General features: G+C 38.6%; 1 protein-coding gene across 1 annotated transcript in view; it reads right to left on the bottom strand.

Moving 5' to 3' along the window:
* LOC134533678 (protein CEPU-1-like) overlaps positions 1-19134 on the bottom strand; it is a 381962-nt gene that overhangs the window by 91463 nt on the left and 271365 nt on the right. Inside the window, exon 3 of the mRNA XM_063371224.1 lies at positions 8717-8875. Within this exon, the coding sequence (XP_063227294.1) occupies positions 8717-8875 (159 nt within the window). The remainder of the gene's footprint in view (positions 1-8716; positions 8876-19134) is intronic.

Here is a 19134-nt window from a genome sequence, read left to right as displayed (position 1 = left end):
AACGACCCAGAACTCACCACGACGAGTTGGCTGCACATTGAGTTCCACCCACACGCTACCCAACCAACCATCCAAACTGAGTATTTATTTACATTTTATTTTACAGTTATTTACACACATAAGTTTACTAGGATTCAGTGGTTTACTGTTACCTTTACGGTTCCTTTCTTACTTTGTACTATGTACTTGTACACATTTGAAATCAGACTTTTGGGAGAAATCAGGCATAACTGACCGTGACAACAGTGTAGATCTGATATATCCATCTCTTGCTTGAAAACCACACACTTTAGTTGAGGCTTCCGTGACCAGTTTCACACATCTCTCGACTGCTTGAGTGTGACAGGGAAACTTTTTGATGTCTCTGATAGGTTTAGTTCCCAAATTGATGAGTGTTTTAATATCATCATCACATACTTCCCGAAGCATTGGGGGAGGATATAACAAGGAAGTACTCCAGTCAATTATGTCAACATAATCTTTAACTTCAAAATTAATTTTAGGTGGCACAATTTTTCTAATAGTCTTTCCTTTAGGGGTGGTTGGTCTGGCTTTTAAAATCCTCCTATATCCAAGCTCCCAAATGTATTGTCTGTTATCAACAATCATAGTCAACAGTAAATTTTCTGGGTGTGCAAAGAATGCATTGCATTGAATGACTGGATCAACAACTTGAAGTAAATCGTCAGACAAATACCGCGATGTTTGAATAGCTAGAAAAACATGTTTCGGGCCATCAGTGAAATGGTCACTGTTTTTAATGTTGAACCATATAGGCATGTATGATTTCAAGATGAAGTTAACTATTTGTTTCAAGTTCTCAGAAGGATTTGATAAACTCATGTACAATCTAAGCACTCTGTTGGCAGCAGTTAGCCATCTAGAATGCGACAGAGGACCAGGATCTCGAACGGACAAATTCTCTGAACATTGTCCCGACTTTATTGCTATGGATATGTCTAACAAGTATTGCTGGTCTTTGCTGAGCATATTTCTGTCCACTACTGGAACCAAACAATCTATAGATTCATACTCCACCACACTAAGCAATTCACATCCAGTAAGCTGTTGTCCTATAGGTCCAGGAAAAGATTTTGGCCCTGTGGTTGAACCATATAAATGCTGGAAAATATGAAGAAAAGGAAGTTCATTGAAGTGCAGTAGACACACACTCCACTGTAGTGGTCTTCCCACGTGCAGTTCTAACTGACGAATGACGCCATTCTTCCAGCAAGTGTTGGTAACGGTGCCATCGCACCCGATCACTTCTAGCTTTTCAAGCGATATTTGATGTTCAGACAGATGAGAAGTGATGCTTCGAGTAATGTCTGCTGAAGAACTCGATATAGGAGAAACATGTCCAATGTAAGTCGACCCAGGTTCCTGAATCAGAGAATAATGTTATTTTCTACTCCTACGAAAATGCTTGGCATTTATTTTTTTGACAAATAGAGTGTCATCTTTTCTACCATCAAAGTAAAGGCCACAAATTTTTTCGTTAGAAATTCTCTGCAAATCAGTCCGGACACGACTCTTTTCTCTTCTAATTTTATTCTTATCAACGACGTTAGAAAAGTCTGTGTCAGTTATCATTCCAATGTCTTGTAGAACACTTGAAGCTATGGCAGCTGTCGCACGATCTGATACTCCAAATCGGTCACTGCTTAACAATGTTGCACTCATGTTAACTCTCATCTGACAATGGGTTTTTGTTGACGAAGTACTTGGTTTAAATTCATTAACCTCATGATTCGACTCACCAGAAGAAATTTGCTCTGTATCTTCTGTATATTCTTCTGCTTCACTGTTAGAATTGTTGGTGTCAATCTGTGTCTTGATTCGCTGAAGCTCACAAGCCTTCCTCTTGGTACGTTCAACCAACTTTCTTGTTTCATTGATGTCGAGAGCTCCAATTCTTCCCAATCCATACTTTCTTTGAAGAAATATAAATCGTAACTCAAGGGCAGGAATCTTTTTCGCTTTTTCGCACGTGCAGTTAATTGTAAGTGCACATTCACAGACATCTGGTGTTTTTTTGCAGCGATGTCAATAAGTGAACAAGCTCTTAGTTTGAATTCGTCAACCTTTTGCTTAAATGAAGTTTTATCTTTATCACGATTGTACGACTTCCTGATGTTTTAATAAGAATCATGGTAAGCATTAATCAGCTGAACTATTCTGTAATCAGAAACTGTTGGGATAGATGCTTTCTCGTACAAACATTTAATGATTTTTGCTACAGTCTTGGCTACACTAGAAAAACTTACAGACACGTTATTTGACTGGATAGATAGCTTGAATCGCTCTTCAGAACAGCATCGGAGAATACATGCATGCGTTGGTAGTTTGCTCTGAAGAAAATCTCTCGGGTGACCAAATATGGGGCATTCAAATGCCTGTATCGTAAGTTTCTTCTTCGGCACAGCCATCATTACACGAAGTAGTTATTTAGTGTTTCAAAACATTACAGTGAACTGTACTTACCAAAATCAACTAACAGGAACCAACTTAACTGTATATCTTAAATTATCTAACACAATAACAGTATACACGTGCAAGCACCTCAAACAATACAGCACCAACACCAGTGGCCAACTGTCAACTGACGAGTCACGACGGGCCCTGGAAGGAGGCGAGAGATGTAGTGGGGCAAGGGAAATAGAGGGAGGGGTGAGCGCAGCAATAGTGCAATGGAGGGGGTAAATGACGTCTCATTTTTAAGAAACAGTTATTATAAACGACTAACATAATTATTTACATAGGCAATATTTTTCATGGAACAAAAATTATTGTTAATCTGTAAGATAAGATGCACAATAAAAGTCTGAAAAATGAGGAAAATTCCCACTTTTTGAACAGAATGCGCGACCGATAAATACCATAATATTATTGAATTTTGACTTTATATTTCTTTATTAAACCTTAAAATAAACATCACACACTATAGGGTGTCCATCATAGTATTATAAGTTGATTAAAAAAATAAATAAAAAAAATGTCCCATTGTTGTCAATTTGTATAAACTTTCGGCACTATGCGCGACCGGAAGACATCAACCGATTTGAAATTACTTTGCATGGTTTTTCTTTTTACCGTTTAAGGCAACTTTTCCGCACTATAGCAATTAAAAATAAAAATGTTTATTTTTTTCAGCCCACCCTAATGAACACTCCTCAGATGTATAGCATTTTCAGTTTTACGAGCATATTTTATTAAATCGACACAAGGATCGTGATAGCGAACTCTGGCGTACGAAAAAAATTTGTCATGCCTAAGGTGGCCTCCATGGCGTCATACTGGCTAGTGAGATACATATATATATATATAGGTATATGCATTAGTTTTAATGGAGAGGGATCAGTCTGCCAGCAGACTCCATGGGAGAAGAATCTGGCACCATTTTTTATCAAATGATACCACTGAGTTCTAACAGAGAACTCCAAGGTTTATTACATAAGTGTAACTTTTTATTAAAGTTTAAATAATTTTTTATACCTTTTTCAAATTTAATTTTTTTTTTCGAAATTTGTATAATAGTTACGTAAATTTTATATATTGTACATGACGTAATTGTTATTAATGGCGAAAAGTTCTAGAAAACAAGATAGCGGCTGTGACTTCTTAATTCAAGATGGCGGAATCAAAGGGAGAATCTATGATATAATCCCACCTGGCGGCTGGGGCCGAGGCCAAGGTCAAAGTTCAAGGTGATACAAGTTGGCAGCCGTTACATCACAATCCAAGATGGTTGTCGGCACCTCGGCACCCCTCCAGGAAACTAACCGCTGGTAGAAGCCTTCTTTTCACAGACGAGAAAGCCAAACGCCCGATCGTGCATCTTAATTATTTTTTTTACATTGTAAAAGGTTAGGTTAGCTACATAATAAATACTTTAAAACATTGTGGACGGTTGATATGGTAAGGACAGCTACATTTAAGATAATGTGAAATCATGTAAACGGTTTTCTAGCCCTGGATAGCTATCTATTAAAAAGTTATTTGCTAAGCAACCATAAAATGTTTTTACAGTATTTTTAATGTAACTATTCTTACCTAATATAACCAACCATCCACAATGTTTTAAAGTATTTATAATGTAGCTAACCTATCCTAATCGACAGCAAATTTAATGCCACACCGGTTTATACAATGAGATATAACGAAAAAAAAAAGCTAGCATGAACTTCGGGAAACTTCGGGTGTGGCTCTCTCGTCTGTGAAAACTAGGCTTCTCAACCACGGGAGGAGTTCCTATCGTTAAACATTACATTTTTCACATGATATTCACCGCGCAGTATTTCCTGTGCGCAGAACAGTATGAACTGGATAGTTTAAATTAGTAAATAATAGCTTATGGAAATACCTAATTAAAAATCATGAATGATTTTTGTTTGAATACGAGAATAAAATTTATTTACAAATTGTTAACAACTAAGATATAATTATAAGTGTTTGTAATAATATTTCAAAAAAAAATTATTTGGTTGGTTTAAAATAATCTTTAAAATGTTGTTTGAAATACAATGTGTGTCGTTTTTAGATAGATTAAGATTATTTGGGAATGGTGGGAAAATTGTATTTTAGATTTAAAATGTATTAATACCAAACCAAACAAGTTTTAACAAAATAAAATGAAATAAAATTTTCAGCAAAAAAAATTTTAAGACGCCAAAAATCTAATGAAACATGTAATTTGGTTTTAGTGGCTTACTGATTCAGAAAACAAAAATATTTCCACTGTACGCAAAAATAAATCACAACCAACAATTACTTATAAATTTGCGTACATAAATGATAGAAGTGAAAATAAAAAATGTTTCCAATAACTTTAAGAGCAGTGGCCACAGGCTATTTGTCCCGGGAGACCGCTTTCCATGCAGGTCTATACGACGCCACTTGATTGTTGCGGAGTTCAAAGGGGAAATTCTAACGCTGGCGAAAAGGGGCAAAAAATTTCCAATAAAAATTCCTTCCTTGTGAAGGAAAAGGAAGCGTTTTCATTACGCCGCTAACAAAGAGAGAGAGCTATATTTAATAGAGTAAGGGATGTCATTTTACTGCGACAAGAGATCTCGGCCCGTGCACATCGCTCGGAGCGCTATATTGGAGGGATTACAAGGGCAGCAGAGCCCTCCCAATCAAAACGTGATTGCGATAGGGTCAATCAGATCGCTAGGTCCCTGTGGAGAGGGGTAAGGGGGTTGGCCATGCTAGGGGAAGGGTTAGGAGTCAACAAAGCTTGTGACCACACGTGACTACCTCCGGCCCCTTTCCCCTCAAGGTGACCGGTGTGTGTGCTGGAATGGTGGGGGGGGGGGGTAGGGTATCGGCGCTCTGATTTGGGGTAATAGGACGCGCAGGGCAGATCGTGAGCATCGCTCTGCCGGAACGAGATCAAAGCCACGCGAGGGCGGCAGCACCACACCCTTGTAGTGGGGAAGTGGGAGGGGGGATGTGTTTGAATAATAAACAAAACAGCAAAAAAAAAAAAAACTCCTCGATAGCAGAGCAAACACGCACACGATCTGGTCGGCGCGCCTCTGTCGGGCAGGTGGCTCAGTGTTCCCTTGTCTATCAGCGGCCGTCGCGCGTCAAACGGCCGGGAGACGAGACCCGTACAGGAAGAGTCAGCGCGTGCCTGACAACAACAAAAAGTTTTTTTTTGTGAGGGGAAGGGAGGGGAAGGGTTTGATCAGCTTCGTTTGCAGCTCGCAATCTCGGCGGGCACTTCGCCGGGCGTTAAAAAGGTTTTTATTGCCTCCGGTGTTTTTTTTTTCCCTGTGCACCTGGAGGTCCGAGGCACAGCGCGGAACCCGCGCTTTGACATTCGGCCGGGCTTTGTCACCCAAGTCCCGTCCCCGCTCGGGGGTGGGGGCGGCGGTCCACCTCCGCTGCGGGGGCGGCGGGACTCGCAGAGGGTTTCCTTCTGGCGCCTCATGTTCATTTACAGCCATCATACCATTCTTATACGGTACTTTTATACAGCATCAAGACATATAAATTAAAATAACTTAAAAATCTTGAGGTTAGATTTTTATATGTAACTTTAATATAGCCACAGAACCTACAATAATTTTAATTTAATTCTGGGGACAGTATTTAAATATTTTTTTGTACTTCTAAATAATAATCTTCAATAGCTTCTGTGTTTTATTATTTTGTACGAATAGAATGATAAATTTTTTAATGTGTTTCATTAATTAAATCACATTTTATAACTAATTATTTTAGTTACTCCTTCAATGTTTTAGAATATATATTTTTTGACGTGATAACGTCTTATAAATCGTTGAACGCTGGCTGCACGCACGTAAAAGCATGACTCATTGTCACGTTCAGCCTGAGCTGAGCGTGCAAGCGAGAGCGCGGAACATGTGATAGAGAGGCACGATCGGCTTGTGACGCATCTAGCTCTATTCCACTCCATTGGCCGATGCGTCCGAGTAGAAGAGAGACAGCGGCAGCACACAACCTACACGTGAACTGTTTTGTCAACTGTTTATAAAGTGAAGTGAAAAGTTAATGTGTTTTCCATTGTTTATTACAAGAACAATTGCGGCAAAAAAGTTAATTAATTCTAACATTTTAAGAATTTGATTGGCGATATAATCACACATATTTGTTCTTCGATTATTAAAAAAAGTAGCATCGGTCGGCGAGTGCAGTAATAAAATAGGTTATGTTACAATTGCGACTAAAAAATTATTATCTCATATAAACGATCGTATAAAAAATCAACTGCTTTTATTTAGTATTCAATGAAAAAAAAATGTAATTTTTAATCAACTCTTTCTTTGTATTATACAAAATAATGATAAATCAGTGATAATAATTCAATTCATAAAAGTATGCAATTTTTCATTAATGTTTTCTTATGAAGTTATCACGTAAAATTATCGTCCGTAAACCGTCCCTCCCTTTATTTATGTAGACAGTAGTTTCTTATCAAAACATCAAAGTTTTACCATTGCACATGGTTATGAAAACATTTTCTTACTAAAATTTTTGAAACATTTATACAAACTGAAACTTCCTCATAATTTAAAATAATTTTTACAACTAATGTTTAAAATATATAAGTACCTGGAAAAGAATACCAATTTTTATAGAATAATAACTTTAATTCGGATAATATTAAATACAAGCACTTAGCAAAGACATAAAATCTAATCAGGCAGTGGCTGTTAGTTAGATATCATCTCGACTGAAGTTTGTAAAAAAAAACCAACTGCGCCCGTCACTTCTAGAAGGGCGGCAGGGTCTATATAAGCCTGGACGCCGACCTCCGCGAGAGTGGCTCGGCGAGATGGAGTGAGCTCCTCGGCGACGGAGTGCGACAGTAGTTCGGCGACGGAGGTCCACGAGGAGTGCTGCGCGAGTGGTGCGGCCCAGCGAGGTGTGCGGTGTGTGAGGACTTGAGATACCTAGTGCGAGTCATTGATTAGTAGACATTTTAAGTAAGATAATTTATAAGTGTTATAAATATTAGCAGTCAATAAAACCATACAACAAAAAATATCATTGGGCTATTCCAATACGAACACTCTTCCCATGACGATTATTTTAAAAAACCTTAACAATACATATTTTTAGGTGACTAAAAAATAATACCGGTTTTATAAATTAAAGAAAACTATAGTTTTTATATTTTTAAATGCTAATTTATTTAAAAAATATAGTCCTGATGTTTTGCTTCAAAGTTAAACTGATTTTCAGTTGGCCAAATAAAATAAGAATCATTACCATCAATTAAATAAAAGAAACAGATTTTACTTTTTTTCTAGTTGTGTTTTCTAATTAAATAACAAGATAAAATATTTATTCTATTTTATCTTAATTTAAATTAAATATTGTTACACAATCACAATTTTGAATTTTCATAACCTAAATTCCTTGGTTTTTTATGAATTTCTATTTACACTTGACTTTCATACGGAAGAAAATACTTGTAGTTTTTATATAAATAATTTAATAAAAAATAATTAAATATTATAATTTTGAACTTACTTAGTTTTTATGAGATAATTTAATGAAGTTAGCCAATTGGTTTCATTTGTAGTTAACAATCTTTTAAATGAAATAATTTAGCAACGTGCAAGTTTAAATCAACTTATAATGACTAAATTAATATTTTACTCCTTTTCACACAGAAATTTATGTAACACTTAAAATCATTTTACTTAGTGAATAGGAGTAAGGTCAATTTGTCATAGTAGGTCAAGTGGTCAAGTTATTAATATTTTCTAATTTATTTTCTAGTGGAATATCTAAGTTATGGCATCGTCTTTGTATGAGTTAAAATTATGTGATGCGTGGGCTAAAACATATTCAAGTAGCGGTTATATTTTAAAAAACTAATAAAAAATTAAGAGAAAAGATTTATTAAAAATCGATTCACTATCAACAATCAATTCTCTTGGTTCACGCTTATCCGCTTAAAAGAAAGTTTAATTTTACATTATATTAAATTATTTAAATATAATAATTAGCAACTATAAAACTTAGAATGAAAAACATTGATGTGTTTAACCTAAAACTATTTCCTGGTTCTGGTGGTGTGTTTAAAAGTCATAATGCTATGTCATAGTTTTTATTCCCTGTGATGAGCATCAACATGTGAGGGACAGGCAAAACTACCAAATCCTCTTCGCTAAGATGTCCGCCACAAGGCGAGGGCGTGCGAGCGGTCTCAGGCGGAGGAAAGGGACGGACGTACCTTCGACGCCGCTCCCCAGAGGGATGGTGTCGCCGCCTTCCCGCCGCCAGGTGATGGTGGGCGGCGGGGACCCCGTGGCCGCGCACCTCAAGGTCACGTTGGTGCCCTCGCGCACCACCATGTCCGTGCTGGTGGGGTAGTCCAGGATGTCCGGCGGCACTGCAACACCAGTTAATAATGCTCGCAGGCTTTCACGGCCATTGTCTGAAGTAGCTTGGCTTCAGGGTTGTAGCTGTGTCCTTGGCGAATAATTCACCGACGTTTCGGTCGACATTGCAGTCGCCATCATCAGGGAGCAGGTTGGGTTGTATCCATGTCCTTGGCAAATAATTCACCGACGTTTCGGTCGACATTGCAGTCGCCATCATCAGGGAGCAGGTTGGGTTGTATCCATGTCCTTGGCAAATAATTCACCGACGTTTCGGTCGACATTGCAGTCGCCATCATCAGCGAGCAGTTGTTACCTGCTCCCTGATGATGACGACTGCAATGTCGACCGAAACGTCGGTGAATTATTCGCCAAGGACACAGCTACAACCCAGAAGCCAAGCTACTACTGCAACAGCAGCCCAGCTCGCGTCGGCCTCGGTCACACGGCGAGGGTGCCTCTCATCACTTTCTTGTACACACCATGTTCATTATGAATTTCAGTTCCTTTATATTGCTCTTAAGTCCCAAATTTTCATTAAAATTTGTTCCCACGCATATTTTCTTTTCTAATGTTGTCAGAAATGATCTCACCGGATATTAAGGTTAGGAAACAATATTTTTGAGATGTGAAAGGTCAAATTCTAACTACCTACTGTGCCGCCTATTAGTATTTTTGGCACAATTTTAAATTTAAACTTTTGAAATATTCTATCGATAGGTTTTTTATTTTCTTGCTGCAAGAACTTAAACATTTCCCTCCCTCTGTATAATCCAGTTTAATCTTTGTCAGACCTGTCTCCCCAATTTTTCGAGTCCTAGATCTGATTTTGCCGAGTCTTTTGCGAGTTAGTCTGTGTATCATTTTATTCCCGCCTTGGCGCACGAACGTCGCCTGTAATTTGCCTCCGATCCATGGCAAGAACTGCTATGTCCTGCAAGCTTACAGGGCAGGCTACTTCTAAGACCTCCCCTGATGTGAGCACTTCAGAGCATGATCTCGAGAAAATTTTCACCAACGTAAAGTCACGCCTATGGGCTCAGTAGAGCCTCGTTCCCACTGTCACAGCAGTCTCCACCCACCCTCTTCTCCAAGTTTTCCTGGGAACACGGCCCAAAGCACTGACCGGCCACTAACCACAGCCAAGGTCGGCCTGTCCCCAAGGCCACGACTCCAGTCCCAAAATGAACTGCTCATGCACCCTAGCGGTAGTTTTGCGAATCACTTCTACTGGGTGTTTGAACGCCCGCTGAACGCCTGCCCTCTGGCGTCTCCCGCAGTAACCATTACCCCGTAGTTCCTTCCCCGGCCACCAGAGCGCTGGCTTGGTCCGCTCCATAAGCCCCATGCTGCTAGCAGTCGCCTCGTGTGAGTCGAACTCTACTTAGTTCAGACACGCCCTAGTAGGTCGCGCTGACGTCGGGCAGTACCACCAACATCGATATATCGAAGTCAGTACTTCTCGACAAGCCCCTCGGTAATATTTGGAACCTTTCGGTCCGAAAGCCGAAACCTCCCCCTTTTCTTTTCTTTAACCTCGCCATTTAATTACGAGGCGCTGCCGCCCCAAAATTACTGCGCGCCGCAATTCTGGACTGACACTTCGTAGCTCTGTCATCAGTACGTCTCTCCGTTTTTATTTTAAGATGTAATCAGCTAGACAAGGGATATGATTCCCACAACTGTAGTGATTAGACTGTAGTCATTCCATGTAGCTCTACCTCGTAGGAGTAGTCATGTTTTATACATCATCAGTTATTTTTTTTAAACATGGAAACGTCCACGACAACCGCGAGTTCGCGAGCTCAGCACATCCGGGATGATCCTGGAAGCCATCTCACTGTTTGGTGAGTTTTGACCACTTTTACTCCCCGACCATCATCGTGATTATAAGGCATTTTCTGCCTATCTGTTAATTAGTCCTGAACATATGTGTTTCGGATCTGTTCACAGACAGGGTACAAGAAACGGGCAGATTACAAGAACTGGACAGATTACGAGAACCGGACACATTCCAAGGACCAGATCAGTATCTAACGGCCGGATGACTAAGGCCATCTGACGTTCCGTCAACTGTTCCACTTCGTCCAGCAATCGTCAAACAGCCAGCCCTTCAGTTTTTTTTAAACCTTTTCGGACTAGCATTCAACCACGACGTTGCTCAGATCAGACAGCCAGAAGTTTCCTGCGACTCCTTAACATGTTTATTGTTACGAACTTTATTTAAATTGTGTTAATCATCCATATAATTGTCTAATAAGGGCCGGCCCATTCACTTAATAATGTGATTATTAATCAATTATATATATTTTTTGGTTAATCAATTTATAAAATATCCAATGTGAAAATAACAGAAAGTAAAATAAATACAGAGGTACTAATATGGAGACGAAATCATTATTTTGCCTTCTGAAACCACTAGTTACCCCCAGTCATCAGGAGAGTGAATGATAATGAAGTTGTAACATAACTTGGGTTTACTCTGTTATGACTGAGGAGTGTAACAATACTTATATACATTATGGGAATAAAAAAAACTTATGTAATAGTATGCCAAATGAATCTTTATGACAGTAAACTACCCGAAATATATATATATATATATACATATATATATATACATATATAGTAACGCAAGTTTTAAAATACGTAATATAATTGCATTTGACAATTAATAACATTTAATCTCTACCCCAAAGTATGTAGTCTCGGTAGCGCAGTTGTACAGCGCGTGGTTGTGGTGTTCGATAAGTACAATTACTTATGTTGTTTGAAACTTCGGCAATGTATGTTGTTTTACTTTTTAAATAAAATATTACTTACTAGAATATCCATATTGTGCTTTAAGAAAAAATGTAATAATAACATTGGTTTATATTAGTAGTATATAATAGCCGGTCCTGAAACAGGCCTCAGGCGGTGGTGCCGGTGCCGGTGTCCGCCATCTTGGATTTGTGACGTCACGGCGGCAAAAATTCCTCAAAATTCCTCAAAATTGACTCAAAATGACTCAAAATTTCCCGTTTTCGAGGGAAAAATTCCCGTTTCGAGGAAAAATTAGGATTTCAAAAAACCACAAATGTCTTTTGCCTTAGAAAGAACACCAATTCCTAAAATAGGCTTAAGCATCCTTAACTCAAGCCTCAGTTAAGCCTCTATCAGGATGTGACCTTGACCTTTGACCTTGACCCCGACGGCCATCTTGGATCCGCCATATTGGATGACGTCATTTCGTTTTCTAGAAAATTCCGGCATTGTGTTATCCGACATTTTGAATTATGACGTCACCGTTGCAATTTCCGTTACGGCCGCCATCTTTAAATTTATTATCCGATTTTAACGAAAAAAATTAAAAAATTATAAAAAAAAATTTTAATAATATAAATTTAATAAAATATTTATAAAAAACAAACATTAACGACACGGAGCTCGGAGTCCTCGGTTCGAACCCGACAGAGGCAAAAAAATTAAAAAATGACGACCGATCCTTCCCCCGCGGTGGACGCAGGCATACTGACTCCCTCCACTTTTTTTTTCAAAGCATATATATATCGTCAGGTAGTATGACGTCATGTCCGCCATCTTGTCCTCGTCTGCTGGAAGCCATCATCAGTGTATCGTCGGCGAGAGTGCGCTGACGCCATGTTAGTTTAATTCTTATCCGCTAGAGTGCAGTAATCATTTATTATTGCTGTGACACCCGACATCTTGTCATTTGGCCGCCATCTTGAAAATCCATAATTATTTAGCTAGAAATTCGGGAAAAATTCCAAAATTCATTAAATAAATTTGTAATCTATATACTGATCGATTAGGTCGACTAAGGTCCTTGGTACGATCTAGGACGATGGAAAAAAATTAAATATAACATCAATTTAACATAATAGTAACAGGTTCGAGGAATTAAACACCACAAGTTCTTTTACAAACATAATATTTATTACATAATTTCTATTCTACTACATGATCATTTGCGAAAGCCAGCAATCTTATAATCATTTAGTTCCGCAGCGGTGTGAAATGACTAATTCTTAGCTCCAATTGGTTTATACTAGACAGAGTCCAGCCAGAACCTTTACAGACATAGTCCACCTCTTCTTGACAGCACATTTGGAAGCACCGACAACGAAAAGGCAGCACATTTGGAAGCACCGACATCGAAAAGGCAGCACATTTGGAAGCACCGACTACGAAAAGCAGCACATTTGGAAGCACCGACCACGAAAAGGCAGCACATTTGGAAGCACCGACAACGAAATAGCAGCACATTTGGAAGCACCGACTACGAAAAGGCAGCACATTTGGAAGCACCGACTACGAAAAGGCAGCGCATTTGGAAGCACCGACTACGAAAAGGCAGCACATTTGGCAGCACCGACAACGAAAAGGCAGCACATTTGGAAGCACCGACTACGAAAAGGCAGCACATTTGGAAGCACCGCTGCCTTTTCGTTGTCGGTGCTTCCAAATGTGCTGCCTTTTCGATGGCGGTGCTTCCAAATGTGCTGCCTTTTCGTAGTCGGTGCTTCCAAATGTGCTGCCTTTTCGTTGTCGGTGCTTCCAAATGTGCTGCCTTTTCGTAGTCGGTGCTTCCAAATGTGCTGCCATTTCGTTGTCGGTGCTTCCAAATGTGCTGCCTTTTCGTTGTCGGTGCTTCCAAATGTGCTGCTTTTCGTAGTCGGTGCTTCCAAATGTGCTGCCTTTTCGATGTCGGTGCTTCCAAATGTGCTGCCTTTTCGTTGTCGGTGCTTCCAAATGTGCTGCTTTTCGTAGTCGGTGCTTCCAAATGTGCTGCCTTTTCGATGTCGGTGCTTCCAAATGTGCTGCCTTTTCGTTGTCGGTGCTTCCAAATGTGCTGCCTTTTCGTTGTCGGTGCTTCCAAATGTGCTGCCTTTTCGTTTTCGGTGCTTCCAAATGTGCTGCTTTTCGTTGTTGGTGCTTCCAAATGTGCTGCCTTTTCGTTGTCGGTGCTTCCAAATGTGCTGCCGTTTCGTTGTCGGTGCTTCCAAATGTGCTGCCTTTTCGTAGTCGGTGCTTCCAAATGTGCTGCCCTTTTCGTAGTCGGTGCTTCCAAATGTGCTGCCTTTTCGTTGTCGGTGCTTCCAAATGTGCTGCCTTTTCGTTGTCGGTGCGTCCAAAATGTGCTGCCTTTTCGTTGTCGGTGCGTCCAAAATGTGCTGCCTTTTCGTTGTCGGTGCTTCCAAATGTGCTGCCTTTTCGTTGTCGGTGCTTCCAAATGTGCTGCCGTTTCGTTGTCGGTGCTTCCAAATGTGCTGCCGTTTCGTTGTCGGTGCTTCCAAATGTGCTGCCTTTTCATTGTCGGTGCTTCCAAATGTGCTGCCTTTTCTTTGTCGGTGCTTCGAAATGTGCTTCCTTTTCGTTGGCGGTGCTGCCTTTTCTTTGTCGGTGCTTCCAAATGTGCTGCCTTTTCGTTGATGGTCCTTCTATTTTTAATGTTGTTTTGACTCTAGTATTATTGTAAATGGTTCTTGATTTGACTAGCGTATTATTCCATACGGTGCATGTATATAAGCGAGTCCTAGACAACAGGACGCTCAGTTTGTTACTGACGTCGTAGGTGTAAGGATCACCTAGTTTGTTTCATCTGGTGCATTAATCACGTAATTACTTTTCTTGCAAACTCGATGGCATCTTTACCGACTTTAACGACGAACTAGATGGAGGTTGTACCATCGACTGCGGGAACCATGACGTCAGCGTCGACGATGGTGGAGGAGATTCCGTTGGCAACGTTGATGTCAACACTGGAGGAGACTTCAACAGACGTGGTACCGCCAGCAGAAGAGACTTTAATGCTGCTAGTGCTGGCTGCACAGGGAAACTCGACGAACGCTGGTTCGTCATCAATGGAGACTTCAATGGATGCCGAATCGACAACAACTAACGAACACGGTGTTGTTACTGCGACAAGATTTTCTCAAACAACAGCAATGCTCGACGACATGAGAATAGAGAATTTGCCAAGAAACTATATCGTAAAATGTTTGATTGTGAGAAATGTCATAAGCAGTTTGCCAAAAAAGATAATATGAAAACGCACATGAAGGTATGCAAAGGTCCTTCTGTTCGGTAGAAAGTAAAGGTTTCAGCGCAACAACGATGCATTGATGTTCATAAGAGTATGCCTGGAGATGGTGCAACTGCGGCAACGTCAGTATCTGGATCGGGTCTGAAAGGATCGTCTTCATCACCACGGTATCCTTGCAGCTACTGTGATACGTCGTTCGCATTTTCCCATGATGCACGAAGACATGAGCGGAGCAAATGCACGAAGAATCCTTCTCGCATGAAGTTTCGATGTGATGAGTGCCTTAAATGGTTTACTCGAATTGACAGTTTGCGACATCATGCGAAAAAATGTAAAGGTGGAGTCTGTGCTCCTACTGCTGAACTACCTGCAGAAATTTCGACTCCTCGCTTTAGATTGGAGACATGAAAGCGTACAACCAAAAAAACCGATGTGCAGCAACCGATTGGTATGACGTCTGAACATGGAACTAAACCTAAGACTGTGTTCGGAGCATTACAAGTGAACGATAATGGCTTCTACTTGGTGCAGTCTGCATTTCGTGGAACATTGAAAGACTACTATTATTTAAATACGTTAGGTGAGTCGAAGGACATTTGTAATTTTCTTGATGATATCAGAGAGGACATAATCAATCATCTTACTGATGATGTAGCAACAAACGGACCTTTGAAATATAACTTGTGGTTGGACTGTATATATGGAAAGCCATATCCGTTCGATGACAAAGTGAAGAAGTGTGCATTCAAGACATCGGCTGCAGTAATTTACAGTTCTAACGATGTGAAGCAAACTGTTAAAAACGGTATCCAGAAACTCTGTCAAGAAGAGGTGGACTATGTCTGTAAAGGTTCTGGCTGGACTCTGTCTAGTATAAACCAATTGGAGCTAAGAATTAGTCATTTCACACCGCTGCGGAACTAAATGATTATAAGATTGCTGGCTTTCGCAAATGATCATGTAGTAGAATAGAAATTATGTAATAAATATTATGTTTGTAAAAGAACTTGTGGTGTTTAATTCCTCGAACCTGTTACTATTATGTTAAATTGATGTTATATTTAATTTTTTTGCATCGTCCTAGATCGTACCAAGGACCTTAGTCGACCTAATCGATCAGTATATAGATTACAAATTTATTTAATGAATTTTGGAATTTTTCCCGAATTTCTAGCTAAATAATTATGGATTTTCAAGATGGCGGCCAAATGACAAGATGTCGGGTGTCACAGCAATAATAAATGATTACTGCACTCTAGCGGATAAGAATTAAACTAACATGGCGTCAGCGCACTCTCGCCGACGATACACTGATGATGGCTTCCAGCAGACGAGGACAAGATGGCGGACATGACGTCATACTACCTGACGATATATATATGCTTTGATAAAAAAGTGGAGGGAGTCAGTATGCCTGCGTCCACCGCGGGGGAAGGATCGGTCGTCATTTTTTAATTTTTTTGCCTCTGTCGGGTTCGAACCGAGGACTCCGAGCTCCGTGTCGTTAATCTTTGTTTTTTATAAATATTTTATTAAATTTATATTATTAAAATTTTTTTTTATAATTTTTTAATTTTTTTCATTAAAATCGGATAATAAATTTAAAGATGGCGGCCGTAACGGAAATTGCAACGGTGACGTCATAATTCAAAATGTTGGATAACACAATGCCGGAATTTTCTAGAAAACAAAATGACGTCATCCAAGATGGCGGATCCAAGATGGCCGTCGGGGTCAAGGTCAAAGGTCAAGGTCACATCCTGATAGAGGCTTAACTGAGGCTTGAGTTAAGGATGCTTAAGCCTATTTTAGGAATTGGTGTTCTTTCTAAGGCAAAAGACATTTGTGGTTTTTTGAAATCCTAATTTTTCCTCGAAACTGGAATTTTTCCCTCGAAAACGGGAAATTTTGAGTCATTTTGAGTCAATTTTGAGGAATTTTGAGGAATTTTTGCCGCCGTGACGTCACAAATCCAAGATGGCGGACACCGGCACCGGCACCACCGCCTGAGGCCTGTTTCAGGACCGGCTATTATATACTACTTATATTATTGTTATAATATTTTTAAATACAAAGCTCAAATCATTGTTTTTATTCATACCAAGTATATTTAATTTTACCTAAAACTGAAGTAAATCATATTTTTACAATAAATATAAACAAAAAATTAAGTCTCTAATTAAAATTCCTACGTTAATTAGGAAACGACAATCCATAAATTATTAATGAATGAACTAACACTTCATAGCTACCAACAACCTTGTTAGACTAAATGAAAATGCAAGATGGTTTTCCTTCATCTTAGATTTAAGTTTATTATGCGATCTATGCGTGTTTCTGTGTCTCACTGGGTTACAAAAATTATTAGTAACAATTTTCAAAGTAATTAGTTTTAATTATTTATATTTTAAGTATTATACGTATTACTTTATAGAATTCGTGAAACAGTAGTTTTTTTTCCTATTGCAATGAAATCAGCACAATTAATCCTGTGAATTAGCTAGATGAACTGTATGATAAATGAAATTTAAATAACAATTATAAATAAACTACATTATTGCATAACCAATATCTTATGTATCTTTTAATATTAATAATACTAGATTTTGAAACCAACCTATCATTAAAAATACAATTTTGATATTTAAAAATTGCTCTGAATTTTTTTTTAATACTCAACCAACTTAGTTATAATTCTTTACAAATGGAATGTAGAAGATAAACATTAAAAAATAAATCACTTTGTTACATAATATTTAACATATAGAGCTGTAATACATATATTTTTCAGTATTACCTATGTTAAATTGAAAACAACATGTTTATCCTAACCCGACATGCTTGATTTGGTCGGCCACTGCGTTGGCTGGTTTTCGGTTTACATCATAGCTATCGTGCGTATGGAGTTTAAATTCTTTCTTCTCTTCTGCTTTGCAAACTTTTATGCACATTTTTTATGCTCATGGGTATAAAAGAAGTTTTAGAAGAAAATGGGTATCGTGTGGTGAGGGCTTTACCCACGAGGAGGAACAGAGTTGGGGTTAAGTAGCGTGGCCAGCACTCACTCACTGAGCGCAATACATCTAAATAAAGAAAGGCTTTTAATAGCTTACTAAGTACGATTGTTATTTCGCCCCAGTCATGCTCGAAGAGCGGCGGAAGGTGGTTTACTTGCAGCCGTGCCCATCAGCTAGTAAGTAACAGAGCTCGTACAGGCGGTCATGTTCGCTAACACGACACGCTGACGTGGCGAGGCTTGTAGACTCGGTCCTAAAAGTCTTCAATGATTAGAATTTACGAGCACAGAGTGGGACCCTGATGGTTCGGAGCCAAACTGTGTTTCGATGGTCTCGTTGTCTTGAGACTCTGTTCATTATTGCGCGAATGTTAACCTTATTGAAAAAAACAATCTATTATAATCATTTGTGAAAATTGAATAAATATTTTTACCCTGTGCTTTTTAGTTTAATTTATGTGTATTCATTCCAACTAACTTGTCAAAATGTTGTTGCGTTATAAATGAATGCGTAGCTGTTTGAAAAAATCAAAATTTGTTTTGTACATAGAATTTAAAAAATATTTGTAATTGTTTGGTAATGATGCAGTATTTGGTAAATGTATGCGATTTTAATAAAATGGCATTTTTTAAGCAGAGTATTTGGTCCAAAATAATTTAAAATACACTTTATTTGGCTTAAAATTCGCAACTAAATTTTCTGTTGAAAAATTAGAGAAAATACTTAATTATCTTACATTTTAAATAGGCAAGAAAAAATTTGCAATTAAATTGGTCCAGCAAGAGGTAAGAAAAAATTTCTTATTCAAAGCAAATAAACACCTGCATGCGTTAGCCCATGTAAGCAAACAAATTTTTCTTTGAGGAAAATGAAGTGTGCAGTCTGGCCTGCGACACATACACTTTTTTTTTACTTCATAAGATAAGAATATAGTTTAAACTTTGCTCATAGATTTTTGTACCCAAAATTCATGTACCTATTTGAAGATTAAATTTAATAACCATGATATCCATGAATTACTTGAAGCCGCTGTTGTTCACAAAACGGATAATTAATTTAATTATAACCACATTATAATTGGACACATATTGAGGCTCTTCTTAAAAAAAATACACTCAGCATATTGTAACATATAACATATTATGTAACAAATTTAGATTGATTTTAGTTTTATATATATACTAAATAAAAAATTTCAGGCTTT

The sequence above is a fragment of the Bacillus rossius genome, chromosome 7 (genome assembly GCF_032445375.1).
Source record: "Bacillus rossius redtenbacheri isolate Brsri chromosome 7, Brsri_v3, whole genome shotgun sequence".
NCBI lineage: Eukaryota > Metazoa > Arthropoda > Insecta > Phasmatodea > Bacillidae > Bacillus > Bacillus rossius.
The sequence above is the reverse complement of the archived record's forward strand: the minus strand, read 5'-3'. Positions and strand labels throughout refer to the sequence as shown.